This window comes from Monodon monoceros, unplaced genomic scaffold (genome assembly GCF_005190385.1).
Source record: "Monodon monoceros isolate NGI ecotype Baffin Bay Population unplaced genomic scaffold, NGI_Narwhal_1 Super_Scaffold_13, whole genome shotgun sequence".
Lineage (NCBI taxonomy): Eukaryota > Metazoa > Chordata > Mammalia > Artiodactyla > Monodontidae > Monodon > Monodon monoceros.
The window spans coordinates 12,285,390-12,301,323 of record NW_021703769.1 but is presented as its reverse complement, the minus strand read 5'-3'; the positions used below and the strand labels follow the sequence as shown (position 1 = coordinate 12,301,323).

The 15,934-nt window shown below is 44.3% G+C and overlaps 1 protein-coding gene across 4 annotated transcripts in view; it reads left to right on the top strand.

Annotated features, from left to right (window-relative positions):
- ARFGEF2 (ADP ribosylation factor guanine nucleotide exchange factor 2) overlaps positions 1–15,934 on the top strand; it is a 98,631-nt gene that overhangs the window by 17,301 nt on the left and 65,396 nt on the right. For 3 of the 4 annotated variants that reach the window (XM_029220125.1, XM_029220124.1, XM_029220127.1), the window contains 3 exons: positions 5,297–5,443; positions 6,383–6,562; positions 6,921–7,155. In XM_029220125.1, coding sequence (XP_029075958.1) covers positions 5,297–5,443; positions 6,383–6,562; positions 6,921–7,155 — 562 coding nt within the window. Of the gene's footprint in view, positions 1–4,011; positions 4,095–5,296; positions 5,444–6,382; positions 6,563–6,920; positions 7,156–15,934 lie in introns of those variants that run through there. The other variant, XM_029220126.1, reaches the window with a different exon arrangement.

Here is a 15,934-nt window from a genome sequence, read left to right as displayed (position 1 = left end):
TGTACAGATTGTCCTATGTGGAACATGTAATGAGCCAAGAATTTTAAAGTGGCAGGCTCAAATCCTACTTCTATCCTAAAATATTTGTTGCTGTGAACATTTTCAGAGGAAATTTGGCACAATTAGCCGTTTTGCCCTCATGTTGAGGTTTAGTTTGGAAGCTGGTGCTCATAGTTAACATCGTTGGTGTCCTGAACAATGCCCGTGTATTAGCACTCAGGCTGTGCTGGGCCGTGTGCTAAGTGCTCTACCCCATCATCATGTTTAACCTTCCCAGCAACCACCTGAGGTTCCTACTCTCATCCGCATTTTAGAATCAATGAAACTGAGGCTTGGAGAATAAAATGACCAGCCCTGCCAAGTTCCCCTGGCCAGGCAGTGATGGGATTGGGTGGGTGTCTAGGGCTTGTTTACCCCAAGCCTATGTTTAATCAGGGGTCCTTAAACTACGCCATGAGCCAAATCTGGCCTGCAGCCTGCTTTGGTAAATAAAGTTTTATTGGAGCATAGCTGCCTTAATCTGTTCAGACTGATATAGCAGAATACCACAGACTGGGTGGCTTAAACAAGGGACATTTATTTCCTACAGTTCTGGAGGCTGGGGAGTCCAAGATAAAGTACCAGCTGATTAAGTTCCTGGTCTTCCTGATTTGTAAATGGCCAAGTTCTCACTGTGTCCTCACATGGCAGACAGAGCAAGCTAGGTGTCTGGTCTCTTCTTATAGGGCATTAATCCCATCATGAGGACCCCACCCTCATGGCCTCATGTAAACTTAATCACCTCCCAAAGGCCCCACCTCCTAATACCATCATATTGAGGGTTAGGACTTCAACATAGGAATTGCGGAAACAGAAACATTCAGTCCATAACACCAGCCATGCCCTTTCGTTGATGTATTATCTATATGGCTGCTTTCCAGCTACTACAGCTGAGTTGAAGAGTTGGAACGGAGACCATGTGACTTCACAGCCTAAATATTTAGCATGTGGTCCTCTACAGAAAAAGGCTGCTGACCTCTGCTCTTAACTATTACCCTGTAGTCTGGCCTCTTTAATTAAAAATATGCTGTGTTTTCCTGGAAATAGTCTGTTTCTGGAACTCTGTGTATGTGTGAGTATGGTTTCTGATGGAAACATTGACGTTCTGCTGTACTTCAGCGACTTGAGTGCAGTACCTGTCTTGAGGCTTTTGGCATGTGGTTCACTCTCTTTTTCAGAATGGAAGTTCTCTGTAATTTGATAGGTACACTAAGATTTCTTTGGTTAGTATACAAAATGCAAAATGTATCGTCCTTTTTATGACATTAGAAAGTGGCTGGGTGCTCCCTGGAATACTGAATGAAAAAATTCATTTCCTCTTGGGGTTTGTCCTTGCAAACCTGTTTGACTGGCTTTTCCCAGTGTGGGTGATGTGACTTCTGCCTTGGAAATGGAGGGCCAGTGTCTAGGAGTAAAGGTTGGTTTTGGCAAGGTTGAAGCCAGCTGCAGAGGCTGTGCCCTGGGCATTTTAAGGAGTCCCTTTTTGAGCATGGAGAGATGATGGGGTAGCAAAGGTGCTTCTGGGTTTGGTTTGCTGTGAGTACAGAGCTCAGCATTCCCTCCCCCACAGGGAGAAGCCCAGAGCCTTCCCTTCTCACTTCTCCCAAGTGACAAAGATTCTCCTTATTCCTCTTCTCCAGCACCTGGTCACCACACGCTCCCCCAAGGCCAGGACTGGAGGAAGGAGGGTTAGTTCAGGCTTGCCTAAACTAGTGAGTGATCTTCAAGTATTTCTGGGCACATACCAACCACAGAAATTATTTTTGAGAATATTCTCTCAGAATATTCGTATTTCTTCAATTATAAGATTATATACAGGTACTACTGTTATTAAATTATGTACATTATAAACAATACAAAAACAGACCTTTTAAAAGGGTAGGACAAAAAAGTAGATAGAAACAGACTTCTGATATTTTCTTTCTACGTAAGGCTGTAGGAAACCACTGGTCTGAGCCATCTGGTTCGTACCACAAGCATTATCTTTTTTTTTTAAATAAATTTATTTATTTTTGGCTGTGTTGGGTCGTCATTGCTGTGCACAGGCTTTCTCTAGTTGCGGTGAGCGGGGGCTACTCTTTGTTGCGGTGCGTGGGCTTCTCATTGCAGTGGCTTCTCTTGTTGCGGAGCATGGGCTGTAGCCGTGCCGGTTTCAGTAGTTGTGGCTCGCGGGCTCTAGAGCGCAGGCTCAGTAGTTGTGGTGCACGGGCTTAGTTGCTCCGTGGCATATGGGATCTTCCCGGACCAGGGCTCGAACCCGTGTCCCCTGCGTTGGCAGGCAGATTCTTAACCACTGCGCCACCAGGGAAGCCCACAAGCATTATCCTTTATCTCTTATTTCTAAAAGACTTTGGATTTTTTAATGCACATTTTAAAATCTATTGTAATAATATAAATTGTACCTGACTATATTCTCTGTTAGAAATTTCTTTTAGAACTTTACGGATTAAGGCTGAAGGCCCTTGGACTGCTAAACCCAAACCCAGTTGCCTATTTAGGTGTATAATTTTCTCTCTCTTTTCTTTCTTTTTTTCTTTTTCTTTCTTTCTTTTTTTTAAACATAAATGATATCATTTATGATATCATTTTTCTGTGGAGGACCACATGCTAAATATTTAGCCTTTGTAGGTCGTATGGTCTCCATTTCAACTTTTCAACTCAGCTGTAGTAGCTGGAAATTATATCATATATCATTTATACTTGTACAGATTTTTCTGTGGCTTGCTTTTTACACCAGTGTTTTTAATGCCAGAACACTACATGCAAATTGAGGGCATTCCTGTGGACTGATAAATGATGTGTTACGCAACCATCTTACTTATCCCTCCCCGTCTAGAGGGGCATTGACAAGTAGCATCCCTGTGCAAGCAGCCTCCTTGGACACAAGCATCAGTGAGCCAGCTGCCCAGAGGCCTCCCTCCTCTGCCCTTCTTCCCATCCCTGCTTCGCATCAGCAAAGAATAAGACAGGAACGTCTACTCTCCATCTCTGTCAGTCCCTCATGGTCCAAGCCACCAGCATCTCCCCCCTAGACAGCTGAGGTGGCCTCATCATGGGTGCCCAGCTTCCACTGCTGTTGCCCTCCAGCCTGTTCTGTACTCAGGAGCCGGGCGGAGCCTTTAGAAATGTATCCCATCATGTCCATCCTTTGCTTACACCTGCTAGTACTTTCTACCTCACTCACTGTGCAGAGCACCTTCCTCAAGTGAGCCTGCCAAGCACGCTTCTGCCCCTGTGAGATAAAGGACTGTCTTATCACTGTTGTACCCCCAGTGCCAAAACAACATCTGGTACAAGGAAGGGTGAGAAGGCAGAACTAGAAAGACCCACAGGTTGCAGGAACTCTGCTTTCTTCTGGCCCTGCCTCACAAGGGAGTAAAATTATACTTAAAACCCTTTTCCATTGGAACGGTAACGTGCCCTTTAAGGAGGGCATAGAAGGGCGAATACTTCCAATCTTTTTTTATATTTGAATTAAACATCTGTAATTCACCTCCATCTTTGCTTTGCACCATCAGTGTTGGGTTCTGTGGGGCCTGCTTTTCAGCATTCACATTTTAGGAGCTCATAGACCATCCCACTCATAACCCAGTACTCAAAACGGACTTGAGTCCATTAGGAGTAGGGAGTCAGCAGTGTCCAAAAGCAGAGCTTATTTACCAGGTGGCCGGCGCTGCCCCCACTGGAAGCCCGCATGGGGAGCAGCGATGAGAGCAGATGAGGTAAAAGGCATCTGGACTTGTTCTTCAAAAACACACTTGAGCACCTCCCCGCCTCCGTCTGGAGCTCTCTGGGGCTGGTCTTGAGCAGCAGAGTGTGTGCAGGCCTCTCTTTTGCTCACTCGGTCACTTGATCCAGCAGTGTCGTATTTGTGCTCTCAGTCACTCTCTTTCCATCTGTTTTTCTTCCTGCTTATTGAATGGCGGCGCTTTCGAGGCTAATGATGGGGAAGAGCCATTGAGAAACGGCATCTGGCCTCCGCAGGGCGGCGCATCTTCCTGTTGCAGTGGTGGCGGCACTGTGGATCGCCTCAGGAGCTGTGTCTCTCTGGGCAGGTAGATCAAGAATGTGACACGCCAGAAACCAAAAAGATAAAGAACAGAACAGCATTTGTCAGAGTCTTTACTAAGTCACTGGAAGCAGAGGGTGCCTTAGAATTCACGGATCCCAGAGGGCTTGTAGCAGATGAGTGGTTCTTTTTATGTGGTCAGCCATCAGGATAACCTGGAGAAAAACCGATTCCTGGGCTCCACCCAACAAGTTCTGTTAGAGGAAGTTTGTGTTGAGGTCCAGGAATCTGTATTTGTAACGAGCTCCCTCAGGTGACCATGAATCTCAGCCAGGCTTTGAAACCATCCTGACCTTTGAGTTCCCTTCCAGCTCTCAGATTGTCCCTGATGAAATCCAGGTCAGGCGTGAGGTGGCCCAGGCAGGCAGGCAGCCCTGTCCAAACTGATCTGTCACCTGACCGAGAGGGCGCAGCTCAAGCAGCCTCATCTGAAGAGGCTGCCGCACGGGTGACATGCAGTTTGATAACGTAGGTGCAGAAGTCAGTTAGTTTTTTTACTTTAATTTTTGGAATACAAAATACACCAACATGGTTTTATTCAACATTCAAAAAGAATGAAAGCCTGCTCTACAAAATGTGTTAGTCCCACCCCTGCCTACAGCTGCTTAGTTCTCCCTGCGCTCAAGCAAACCATGTTATCATTAGTTTTTTATGTATCTTACTGTTAGAAAAAAAAAAAAGTTTTTTAGCAGCTTGAGATATAATTCACATGCGTACAATTCACCCATCTGAGGTATACAGTTCAGTGACTTTCGTATATTGACAGAGTTGTGGAGCCCTCACCACAATCTAATTAGAGACCATCTTTATCCTCAGAAAGAAGCCCCGTTTTTGCTCATCAGCAGTCACTCCCTGTTTCCCTGGGATCCCCCAGGTCTAGGCAGCCGCTGACGACTTTCTGTCTCCATTATGTATAGTTTTTAATCGCTCCATTTTTTACACAAGTGATTTTGCGCTGGGGTCTGTTCTACACGTGCCTTTTCCACCATTGTGGGCTCTTCTGCCATCGGGAGTCAGGCTGGATGCTACGCTCTCAGGGTGGCTGTGCCCCCTGCACCCAGGAGAGCGGAGAGATCTGTGTGGGAACCGGAAGTTAAAGGCTGAGCCCACTGCCTGCCTCTTACTGCTGTGGGCGGCCTCAGCCCTGGCCTGGCAGAAACTTCTCATGTCTGTGATTTCTGTGTTTAGAAACTCATCGCATATGGGCACATCACCGGCAACGCCCCCGACAGTGGAGCCCCCGGGAAGCGGCTGATTGACAGGATTGTTGAAACCATTTGCAGTTGTTTTCAAGGCCCTCAGACCGATGAAGGAGTTCAGTTACAAATAATTAAGGTATTTCTGTCCGTCTGCCTGGTCTGGATTTTAAATGAGAAAGCTCATCGCCCTTGGGAATTTGGCTTTCTAATTTACCATGTGTTAGTTGTCTCAGGAGGTGCTGAGCTGGAACAGAAAAATGTAAGCATCACTTAGATCTTTTGTTAAGTGTCAGAACTGATTAGCATGGACTGAGACAAGAAGAGTGGAACCAGGTGTGTTTTCAAAGTAAACAGTTCCGCTGATAACTACATAAATTGCTTGTGAATTAAATTGACTTCAAATCCTCTGCTCTTTCCCCTCGAAATTCTGGATTCCCAGACTGCCATTTCTCAGCAGGTCCTCGTGTTGATACTTTTATCACCAATTTGCCCCTGTCCTCTTACCCTCCCTTTCCTTCGCCCTATTCCATTTCTGCTGCCAGGAATGGTTTGGCATGGGGTGGTCCCATCTGCTTCTCAGAGAACCGATCAGGATGGGTGCGGTCAGTGTTTCAAATCTTAAATCCTGGATGTATTAGCTTTGTGAGGAAGCTCCCTGTTAGCCACACCTTTCCTGAAGCTCCCAAGAAAACCCGCCAGGGAACTCCGAAACTGACCCTCCCCCCCCCCCATCAAAACATGTATATTTTGTGATTGGCGTAGGTGAGATCAAGTTGGAGCACTTTCCCTCCTGAGACAAGTCTGTATTTTTGGCTTTTTAAAAAGTAAGCTGATAGAAAGCCCACTTCAACGCAACTTATGTACTTTAAATGACTTGTATTCTGTGGAGTTAATAGTTGTGTTTAAACTCAAAGCAGTAGGGGGTTGGTTTTGGGTACTAATCATCCAGTTTAGTTTGCAGAGCCATCTTCTTAAACCAAACCAAATTAAAAACAAAGCCATGTAGAAAAGTTTGGCTGTGAGAGGATGGGAGGTGGGTGCTCATGAAGGTGAAGGTTGCGGATTTCTGTTTTAGGCTCTTCTGACTGCAGTGACGTCCCCGCACATTGAAATTCACGAGGGTACTATCCTACAGACGGTCAGGACATGTTACAATATCTATTTGGCCAGCAAAAATCTCATCAATCAAACCACTGCCAAGGCTACTCTTACTCAGATGCTGAACGTCATTTTCACCCGCATGGAAAACCAAGTGGTGAGCGGTAGCAGTTATCAGCTGCTGGGGGACGGGACACCATCCCATGCTGGGAACTGTTTCATGTGTGGCCTCGGTGCTTGGTGAAGATTCATAGCATTTTAAAATCAATCCCTTCCTCCTCTGAGTTCTCTGCACTCTGTTTTTATCCTTGCTTTAAAAAGCAGAGAGAGAATCTAGCATGGGTTTTGAAATTTGCATTCAGAATTTGCTTTGAGTTCGCTGCAGGAATTTATTTCCTTTTTAAAATTCTATCCTTCTGTTTGGAAATTTTTTATGCAACAGGCTGGCTTATTTTCTGTTCCTTATCAAAATGCTGGATCCGTTTAGATTGAATCCCTTTTTCGTTGCCTTTCAGTTGCAGGAGGCCAGAGAATTGGAAAAACCAATCCATTCGAAACCCCAGTCCCCTGTGATCCAAGCTGCAGCAGTGTCCCCAAAGTTCAATCGTTTGAAACAGAGCCAGGCACACAGCAAACCAACAACTCCTGAGAAGACAGATTTAACCAATGGTGAACATGGCAGGAGTGGTTCTGGAAAAGTGAGCACAGAGAATGGAGATGTGCCCAGAGAGAGAGACCCGTCGCTATCAGGTACGGCCCATGCGCTTCCCTGTCCATCCTGTATCCGAGGGGCAGGTGAAAGAGTTGTCTGGTGTCATCGCAGGAAACCTCTGATAGCAGCTCTTCTATTTCTGGGCCTCCCCCTTGACTTCCCTTTCGCTTTTCTCTTACGAAACACAGCCAGTGAGGCATGGTGTCTCAGATCACGTTGTCAGTTGTGCACTTTTCTTTGGATAGTTCCTGGAATGTATTGATATCTAGCCACTGCTACTTGATGTCAACTTCAGTGCCGTGGGTTCACTTTGGAGCATTTGTCTCCCAGGAGTTAATCGTTTGGATAGTTGATCGTTCAGTGTCTGTTTTATCTCCCAGAGGAGGACAAGGACCTCCTCTGTCACGTATCCACAGGATCTCCGTGCTTTGCCCACTGCCGGACAGTTAGTTGCTATTTATGGACATCTGTGAAGGGAGCCAGAAGGTGGGTGGGTGGGTGGATTCATAGAGAAACAGATAAACAGGTAGCTTTGTTTTCTTCTTCTGAGACCAAGTACACTATTTGGTTGTGTTTGCTTTTTTAATTGAAAGAGATATTCCACACCTGGTGATAGTCTTAAAGTAAGTAAAACATTAGGCATGAAATTTTGGACTGGGTTGTCATATATTTCTGAATGTTTGCATCTCTCTCTGGGCAATTTGTACAAACCAGATCCTAAGTTCATATATTTTTCAAGAATGTACCTTCTTCCCAAGTGATTCTGCCAAATAATTCTTCACTCTAGCTGACGGCTCTACAGTGAAGTATCTGACCCACCTTTTTTTTTTAAATGTTTTTTTATTGTGGTAAAATTCACATAATATAAAACATACTATTTCAACCATATTTAACTGTACAATTCAGTGACACTAAGTACATTTCACATTGTTGCGCCACTCTCACCATCATCCGTCTCCCGAAATTTTCAGCTTCCTGAACTGAAACTCTGTCCCCATTAAACACTGACTCCCCATTTCCCCTCCCCACCCCCTGGCCCCTGGCATCCATCAGTGTACTTTCTGACTATGAATTTGACTATTCTAGGTATTTCGTATAAGTGGAATCAAACAGTATTTTTCTGCACCTGCTGTATATTGGAACGCATTTTAAGGTTAACTTAATATATGTCTACAAACAGATTGTGTTTTTTTTCTCCCCGTGCTATACAGTAGGTTCTCATTAGTTATCTGGTTTATCCATAGTAGCGTATATATGTCTGACCTGCCTTTATAACTGGTCTCATATCTTCTTCTGCCCCATTATTGGTAATGACGTCTGTTGGTGGTATGTTCGCTACCAGAGAGACCATACTTGAGCAGTTTTTGTTCATTTGTAATTTACCAGTGCTTGGCACAGGTAGGAACAGACCAAGTGTTGTGGCTGGCATGTTGTTTTGTATCAGTTTACCCAAGGCAAGGATCAAAGAAAAAGTTGCCACAAAGAACTGCATGTGTGTCTCGTGTGAACACTGTTGCAGGCTACTCAGTCCCACTGTCATGTGTCTTGGAAGGTGCTCAGGAAGTCCTGGCCCACGCTCTGTATGTGTCATCGTCTTTGCCTTATTAACTCTCAGGGCAAGGACCAGGCAGGTTTTTACTGTAACCTTTATCAGACTGTGCTCAATCAATCAATATTAATATTTAAACAGACCGTAGTAAGCATAGCTCTGCAGATGTAAAAGCAAGTCTCTCTGAGCTGTAAGAACGTCCTTCCACTACAGCCCATTTTCCACATGGCAGCCAAAGTGATCTCTTAAAAGCATGAATTAGATCACCACCACCCCTCTGCTTAAAGCCCTCTGATAATTTCCCATCCCGTCCCATTCAGAGTGAAGTCTATGCCTGCCCCATCCCCACAGCTTCCAAGGCCCTGTGTGGCCTGGCCCCCCCCACCTCCCTATACCCTTCTTTTACTTCCTTTCCCCTTGTTTGCGATAGTGGTTCTGGTTCTTGAAAGTGTGGTGCTTGCTCTTGGTGCCTTCGCACTTACTGTCCCTTCCTTGTCCCCCCCTTTGTCTTCAGGTCTCTCAGTTCTAACTGATCCCTCTCTCTGAAACTCCCCATCACTCTGTCCCATCATCCTCTTTTATTTTCCTCATAGCATTTTTTTTTCATCCTTTGTAAGGTTGCTTTATTTTGCTTTTAGTCCAGCGGCAGATTTTTTAAATATATATAATTTTATTTATTTATTGGCTGCATTAGGTCTTTTTTTTTTTAACATCTTTATTGGAGTATAATTGCTTTACAATGGTATGTTAGTTTCTGCTTTATAACAAAGTGAATCCATTATACATATACATATGTCCCCATATCTCTTCCCTCTTGCATCTCCCTCCCTCCCACCCTCCCTATCCCACCCCTCTAGATGGTCACAAAGCACCGAGCTGATCTCCCTGTGCTATGCGGCTGCTTCCCACTAGCTATCTATTTTACGTTTGGTAGTGTATATATGTCCATGCCACTGTCTCACTTTCTCCCAGCTTACCCTTCCCCCTCCCCGTATCCTCAAGTCCATTCTCTAGTAGGTCTGCGTCTTTATTACCACCTTGCCCCTAGGTTCTTCATGAACATTTTTTTTTTTTTAGATTCCATATATATGTGTTAGCATACAGTATTTATTTTTCTCTTTCTGACGTACTTCACTCTATATGACAGACTCTAGGTCCATCCACCTCACTACAAATAACTCAACTTCATTTCTTTTTATGGCTGAGTAATATTCCATTGTATATATGTGCCACATCTTTATCCATTCATCTGTTGATGGACACTTAGGTTGCTTCCATGTCCTGGCTATTGTAAATAGAGCTGCAGTGAACATTGTGGTACATGACTCTTTTCGAATCATGGTTTTCTCAAGGTATGTGCCTAGTAGTGGGATTGCTGGGTCGTATGGTAGTTCTATTTTTAGTTTTTTAAGGAACCTCCGTACTGTTCTCCATAGTGGCTGTATCAATTTACATTCCCACCAACAGTGCAAGAGGGTTCCCTTTTCTCCACACCCTCTCCAGCATTTATTGTTTGTAGATTTTTTGATGATGGCCATTCTGACCAGTGTGAGATGATATCTCATTGTAGTTTTGATTTGCATTTCTGTAATGATTAATGATGTTGAGCATTCTTTCATGTGTTTGTTGGCAATCTGTACATCTTCTTTGGAGAAATGTCTATTTAGGCCTTCTGCCCATTTTTGGATTGGGTTTTTTGTTTTTTTGATATTGAGCTGCATGAGCTGCTTGTAAATTTTGGAGATTAATCCTTTGTCAGTTGCTTCATTTGCAAATATTTTCTCCCATTCTGAGGATTATCTTTTCATCTTGTTTATGGTTTCCTTTGCTGTACTGCATTGGGTCTTCGTTGCTGTACGTGGGGAGGGCTACTCTTCATTGTGGTGCATGGGCTTCTCATTGTGGCTTCTCTTGTTGCGGAGCACAGGCTCTAGGTGCGCAGGCTTCAGTAGTTGTGGCTCGTGGGCTCTAGAGCGCCGGCTCAGTAGTTGTGGCACACGGGCTTAGTTGCTCCACAGCATGTGGAATCTTCCTGGACCAGGGCTCGAACCCGTGTCCTCTGTATTGACAGGCGGATTCTCAACCACTGCCCCACCAAGGAAGTCCCCCTCATAGCACTTATTACTACCCCAAATCACTGAAGAGTTTGTGTTCACTTGCTCCTGGTCTAAGACCTTGGCCACCCTGTTTACCACAATATTCCCAACACCTGGTCTGGTGCCCAGCACACACATTCAGTAAATACATTTTTTTAACTTAAAATTCTGTTCTAACAAAGTATGCCTTACCCTTAGTATATTGCTGTGGATTTTGTTGCCAGTATGATGTACCCCGTGAGGCTTCTCCCAAGAACGTGGGCATCAGATTGCCTGTAGAAATCAGACCGCAAACCTGCCAATGGTAGGTCAGAATGGAGGTGCACCGTCACCCTTACAAAGAGTGACTGGCTTCCACTTCTCCAGATGTGGCTCTAAAGAAAGAACGAGTCCTTCAGGAGAACCGGTTGAGGAGCCTGGGAGGCCTGGGAGGAAGGGCAGCCTGCGAGGCAGATGGTGGAGGTGCTGGCCTGGGGGACACCGCGCCCCAGGGTACAGTCCAGGCTGCTGAGGCCCCCAGGCTCCAGTGCCTCTGTGACAGAGGACACATCCAGCTCTCCTGCGGGTTCCATCCTGTGGAATGGCCGTCACGTAGCCACCCCTGGCTAGGCAGTCACTGTGCCAGGAGTGGTGCTTGCTACCTGGGTGCTCCACATACGTTGTCCTGCTTTACTGGGAACCCTTCCTGGGCCTTCTTGGGATAATGTGCCTCCCAGTGAAATGTGTGTGGGTAACAATTCACCGACAGACCAGAGCATCTTTTTCCCCTCAGCAGTTTTTCATCCCAAGTTGATAAATCGACAATTTGTCAGTCTTATCGGCCTGAGCAAGAAGTGGATCAGATAGCTCTTTGTAAATTCACAAAATGAGATTTTTGAGCCTGTGACCTGCTAGCTTATGTGAATTTTAGGGCATGCCCAGCAGCCTTCCCTTGGGACCTCACCCCATTTGTCCATTCACACCCCTCCGATGGCCCAGCTATTCTCGTCAATGTTTTGAAAAACTGCTTGATTGAAATACAATTCACATTCCATAAGTTCACCCGTTTAAAATGTACAGTTCAGTTCTTTTTAGTATGGTCACAGAGTTTGCAACAATCACCGCAATCAGTTTTAGAGCATTTTTATCACACCCAGCCCTGTACCCACGAGCAGTCACTTCCCCTTTTCTTCTAAGTTTATTTTTAAGATTCTGACTATTTAACTCCCAGCATTAGACTTAAGCATTTTTACATGTATACAGTTAATATGTAGCTGTTGTAGGTACAGAGTTACCAGTGTGTTCACAGATTTCTTAGCTCACTTTTTTCATCTTGCAACCCATTCTTTAAGGGAAAAACAACCCAACTCTTAGGTACTACAAAATAGAGAAAATGTATCCTCCCTCAGCTAGTGTGGAGGTTCTGATCAGACAGCCTGGGTTCAGATCATAACTGACCACTTAGTAGCTCTGTAACCTTGAGCAAAATGTTTAACCTCTCTGAGCCTCAGTTTCCTCATCTTTAAAATGAGAATACAACTGGTACTTATAGGTTTGTGAGAATTAATGAGAACAGTGTCTGGCACTTAGGGCTCTATAAGTGTTTGTTGTTATTATCTTTCATATGTTTCAGCTTAAAAAATGAGTTAGTTTAGAGAAAAAAATTACAAATATTTCAAATGGTAATCAGACTTGAAGTTAATGGGAACAGTGCAGTAGGATAACGTGAGTCTGTTTTCCATGTTAATGATACCAGATCCTCTGCTTTAGGAATTTTATTATTTTTGTTGACCAGAAAAAAAAAGGGTATGGGGAATTCCCTGGCAGTCCAATGGTTATGACTCCACGCTTCCACTGCAGGGGGCGTGGGTTCAATCCCTGGTCGGGGAATTAAGATCCCGCATGCTGCACGGTGCTGCCTGGCCAAAAAAAAGAAAAAAACTAAAATAGCTTTAAACAGACAAACAAACAAAAGTTCTCAGGCTAACTCTTTATCAAAGCAACAAAATGTACCCACAGGTCCCCCTTCTTTCTGACTTGTTTTTGACACAGCCTGCTTTACAGGGAGGTTTTGCAGCTCATTGGTTTATAGCATTTTCATTAGCTGTGTAATGGACATTTATTTTGGGACAATAAGTTGTCCAATGTATTTCATACATTTGAGGAACCGTATTGGTGTGTGGCCAGAATGTGACAGCAAACAGCTTTATGCCTTGGTTTTTCCCTTTAGTTTTCTTACGCGTTACCAGATGCTTAGATGCTGGACATACCAAAGCCTTGTTTCTAGGAAACAGGTGTATGTCATATTTCATTGTCACCACATGCACACACTTGCCCCTTCTAACTCCTGGTCTCCCTTCTCCCACTCTACTTTTTCCCTAGCATGTAGCAGAAAGTATAATTTACTTATTTATTATCCTAGCTAAGATGTAAGTACCATGAGAGTAAGGATCTTTGACTGACTAATTTTTATTTTTTTAATTGAAGTATAACTGACTTACCACCTGATACTAGTTTCAGGTGTACACCATAGTGATTTGATATCTTTAGAGGCGACAAACTGTACACAGTTATCACAATATTATTGACTGTGTATCCTGTGATGTGCATTACATCCCTGTGACTTATTTATCGTATAAGTGGTAGCTTGTGCCTCTTAATCTCCTTCACCTATTTTACCCCATACCCCACCCCCCTCCCCTCTATCAACCACTAGTCTGTTCTCTGTATCTGTAAGTCTATTTCTGTTTTGTTATATTTGTCCATTTGTTTTGTTTTTTATATTCCACATATAAGTGAAAACATAGAGGATTTGTCTTTTTCTGACTTATTTCACTCAGCATAATACCCTCTAGGTCCATCCATGTTTTCACGAATGGCAAGATTTCCTTCTTTTTTATGGACTAAAGGACTCCTAGCCGAGTCACGCCCCTTCTAAGGAGCCTTCCTGGAAGCCTGTGCCATCCCCGTTACTTAGGCTTGCCCCTCATTGGCTAAAACTGGGTCACATGGCCACCCTTTCTACTAGGAAGGCCAGGAAATGTAGGCACAGCCCCTTCCGAAACAGAAATAGAGCTCTCTGAGGAAGAAGGATCTGAGTTAGGTAACTGGCAGTGCCTGCCTCAGGGGTTGTTGTCTAGCTGGCTAGGGAGGGGGTGGCAGCAAGGTTTTCTCCAGTCAGAGCCTAGTCAAGGTGTCTATCTTATTTTACTTGGGGACAGAGTCTGTGAAACAGGTAGGGTCTGTTACCTAATCAGTAACGGCCAGGTGGTGGCCGCTGGACTTCCCCGCAAACCAGCAAAACCAGTGTTTTTTAAGTGTACTCTGAACTTTGCAAGGATTTGATTTGATTTGGTTGTCCCGCATTTTCACAGCAGGCTTGAAACTTAAACACAGCAGCCTTCTTGGTGGTCATTACACCATCCAGGAAAGCCTCTTCTGAGCCCTGCAGGCGGTCATGTCAGCAGGGGAAGCGGCCCAGGGTTCCTGTGTGGAGTCCTGCTGCTTCTGGGCCGCTGGTGGGATTCCTCAGCAACAGCGCCCTCTGCAGGAACCTTCCGCGGGAGTCTGGACTTCCTGACTCCCCACCCCTTCCTAGCCTGAGACTATTTTAATTTTGAATGAGTGCTGGTACGGATCCAGCCTGTCAAGGAAGATAGGTTAAACACTCTTATCCCTCAAAAAAATGGTGATCCTGATGCTGTTTAAATGGAAAAACAGCAGTGAAGGAAAGGGGGGATCCACGTTGAAATGGAAATTTTACTTTTCTCTGTAGGAGTGAAAGATAGTGAAGGCTTTAGCTAACTGAAAGTGCTTTCAACATGGCTAGTTGGGAAATTTCAATACGGACTTAGTCTCCAGGGCCAGGCAGATGGCAGAAACGAGAAAGCTTCTATCACCAGGGCATCATGAATGTCTTAACGCAATTACGCTCTACATATAAAACACGCAGGCCTAAGAAAAATTAACGTTTTAGTGCTCTTCTTTTCAGGCATCATCTTAAACGCTTTACGTGTTTTATCTTATCCAGTTCTCACAAACCCTGTGAGGTAGGTGCTGTTGTAATCATCCTTGTTTACTGCTGAGGAAACCAAGGCTCGGGGCAGTTACTTAAGACCCCACATTGGGAAGTGGTAGAGCGGGATCTGAACCAGGCATACTGGCTCCAGAGCCCTCACTCTCAATCACTGTGTTGAGGAACATTTTCTCTCTGAGGTTCTTAAAACACCCTACCCTGTCAGTCTTCCATTTTTACCACTCTTGTCAGAGACATGCTGCTAGGCATGTGTTCCTTTCCTACTCTCTGTGCTTGACCTCAAGGAGGATAGACAGTTGGGAGCGGCATGGAATGAGGCAGCAGGACATCTGCAGAGTTCATGCCCTGGCTAAAGGGGACAGCTGCTCCTGGTTCTAGCCGGTTGGGGCCAGTGTTACCAGATATTCTTTTTTTTTTTTTTTTTTCTTTAAATAGAAGCGAGATCTGGATTTTTATGACATGTCTCCCAGTTTTTAAATGTTCACAGCTAATTCAAAAGTTTTAGAAAGCAGTGCATAGGCACAGCAAAGGAAACAATCAACAGAGTGAAAATGCAACCTATGGATTGGGAGAAAATATTTGCAAACTATATATCTGATAAGGGGTTAACATCCAAAATGTCTAAGAAACTCATACAAGAGTAAAAAACCACAAATAACCCCACTGAAAAATGGGTAAAGGACCTGAATAGACATTTCTCAGAAGAAGACATACAAATGGTCAGCAGACATTTAAAAAGGTGCTCAACTTCACTAATAACCAGGAAAATAGAAATCCAAAGCGCAATGAGATACCACCTCATGTCTGTTAGAATGACTTTCATCAGAAAGAGTTGGAGGGGATGTAGAGAAAAGGGAACCCTTGTACCCCGTTGGTAGGAATGTAAGTTGGTACAGCTGTTACAAAAAACAGTATGGAGGAAAAAAAGAACAGTATGGAGGTTCCTCAAAAAATTAAAAATAGAAATATTTTATGATCCAGCAATTCTGTTTCTGAGTATGTAGCCAAAGGAAATGAAATCAGGATCTTGAAGAGATAATCTACACTCCCATGTTCATTGCAGCATCATTCACGATAACCAAGATATGGAAACAACGTTAAGTGCCCATCAACAGATGAATGGAAAAAGATGTGGTTATATACATACAGTGAAATAT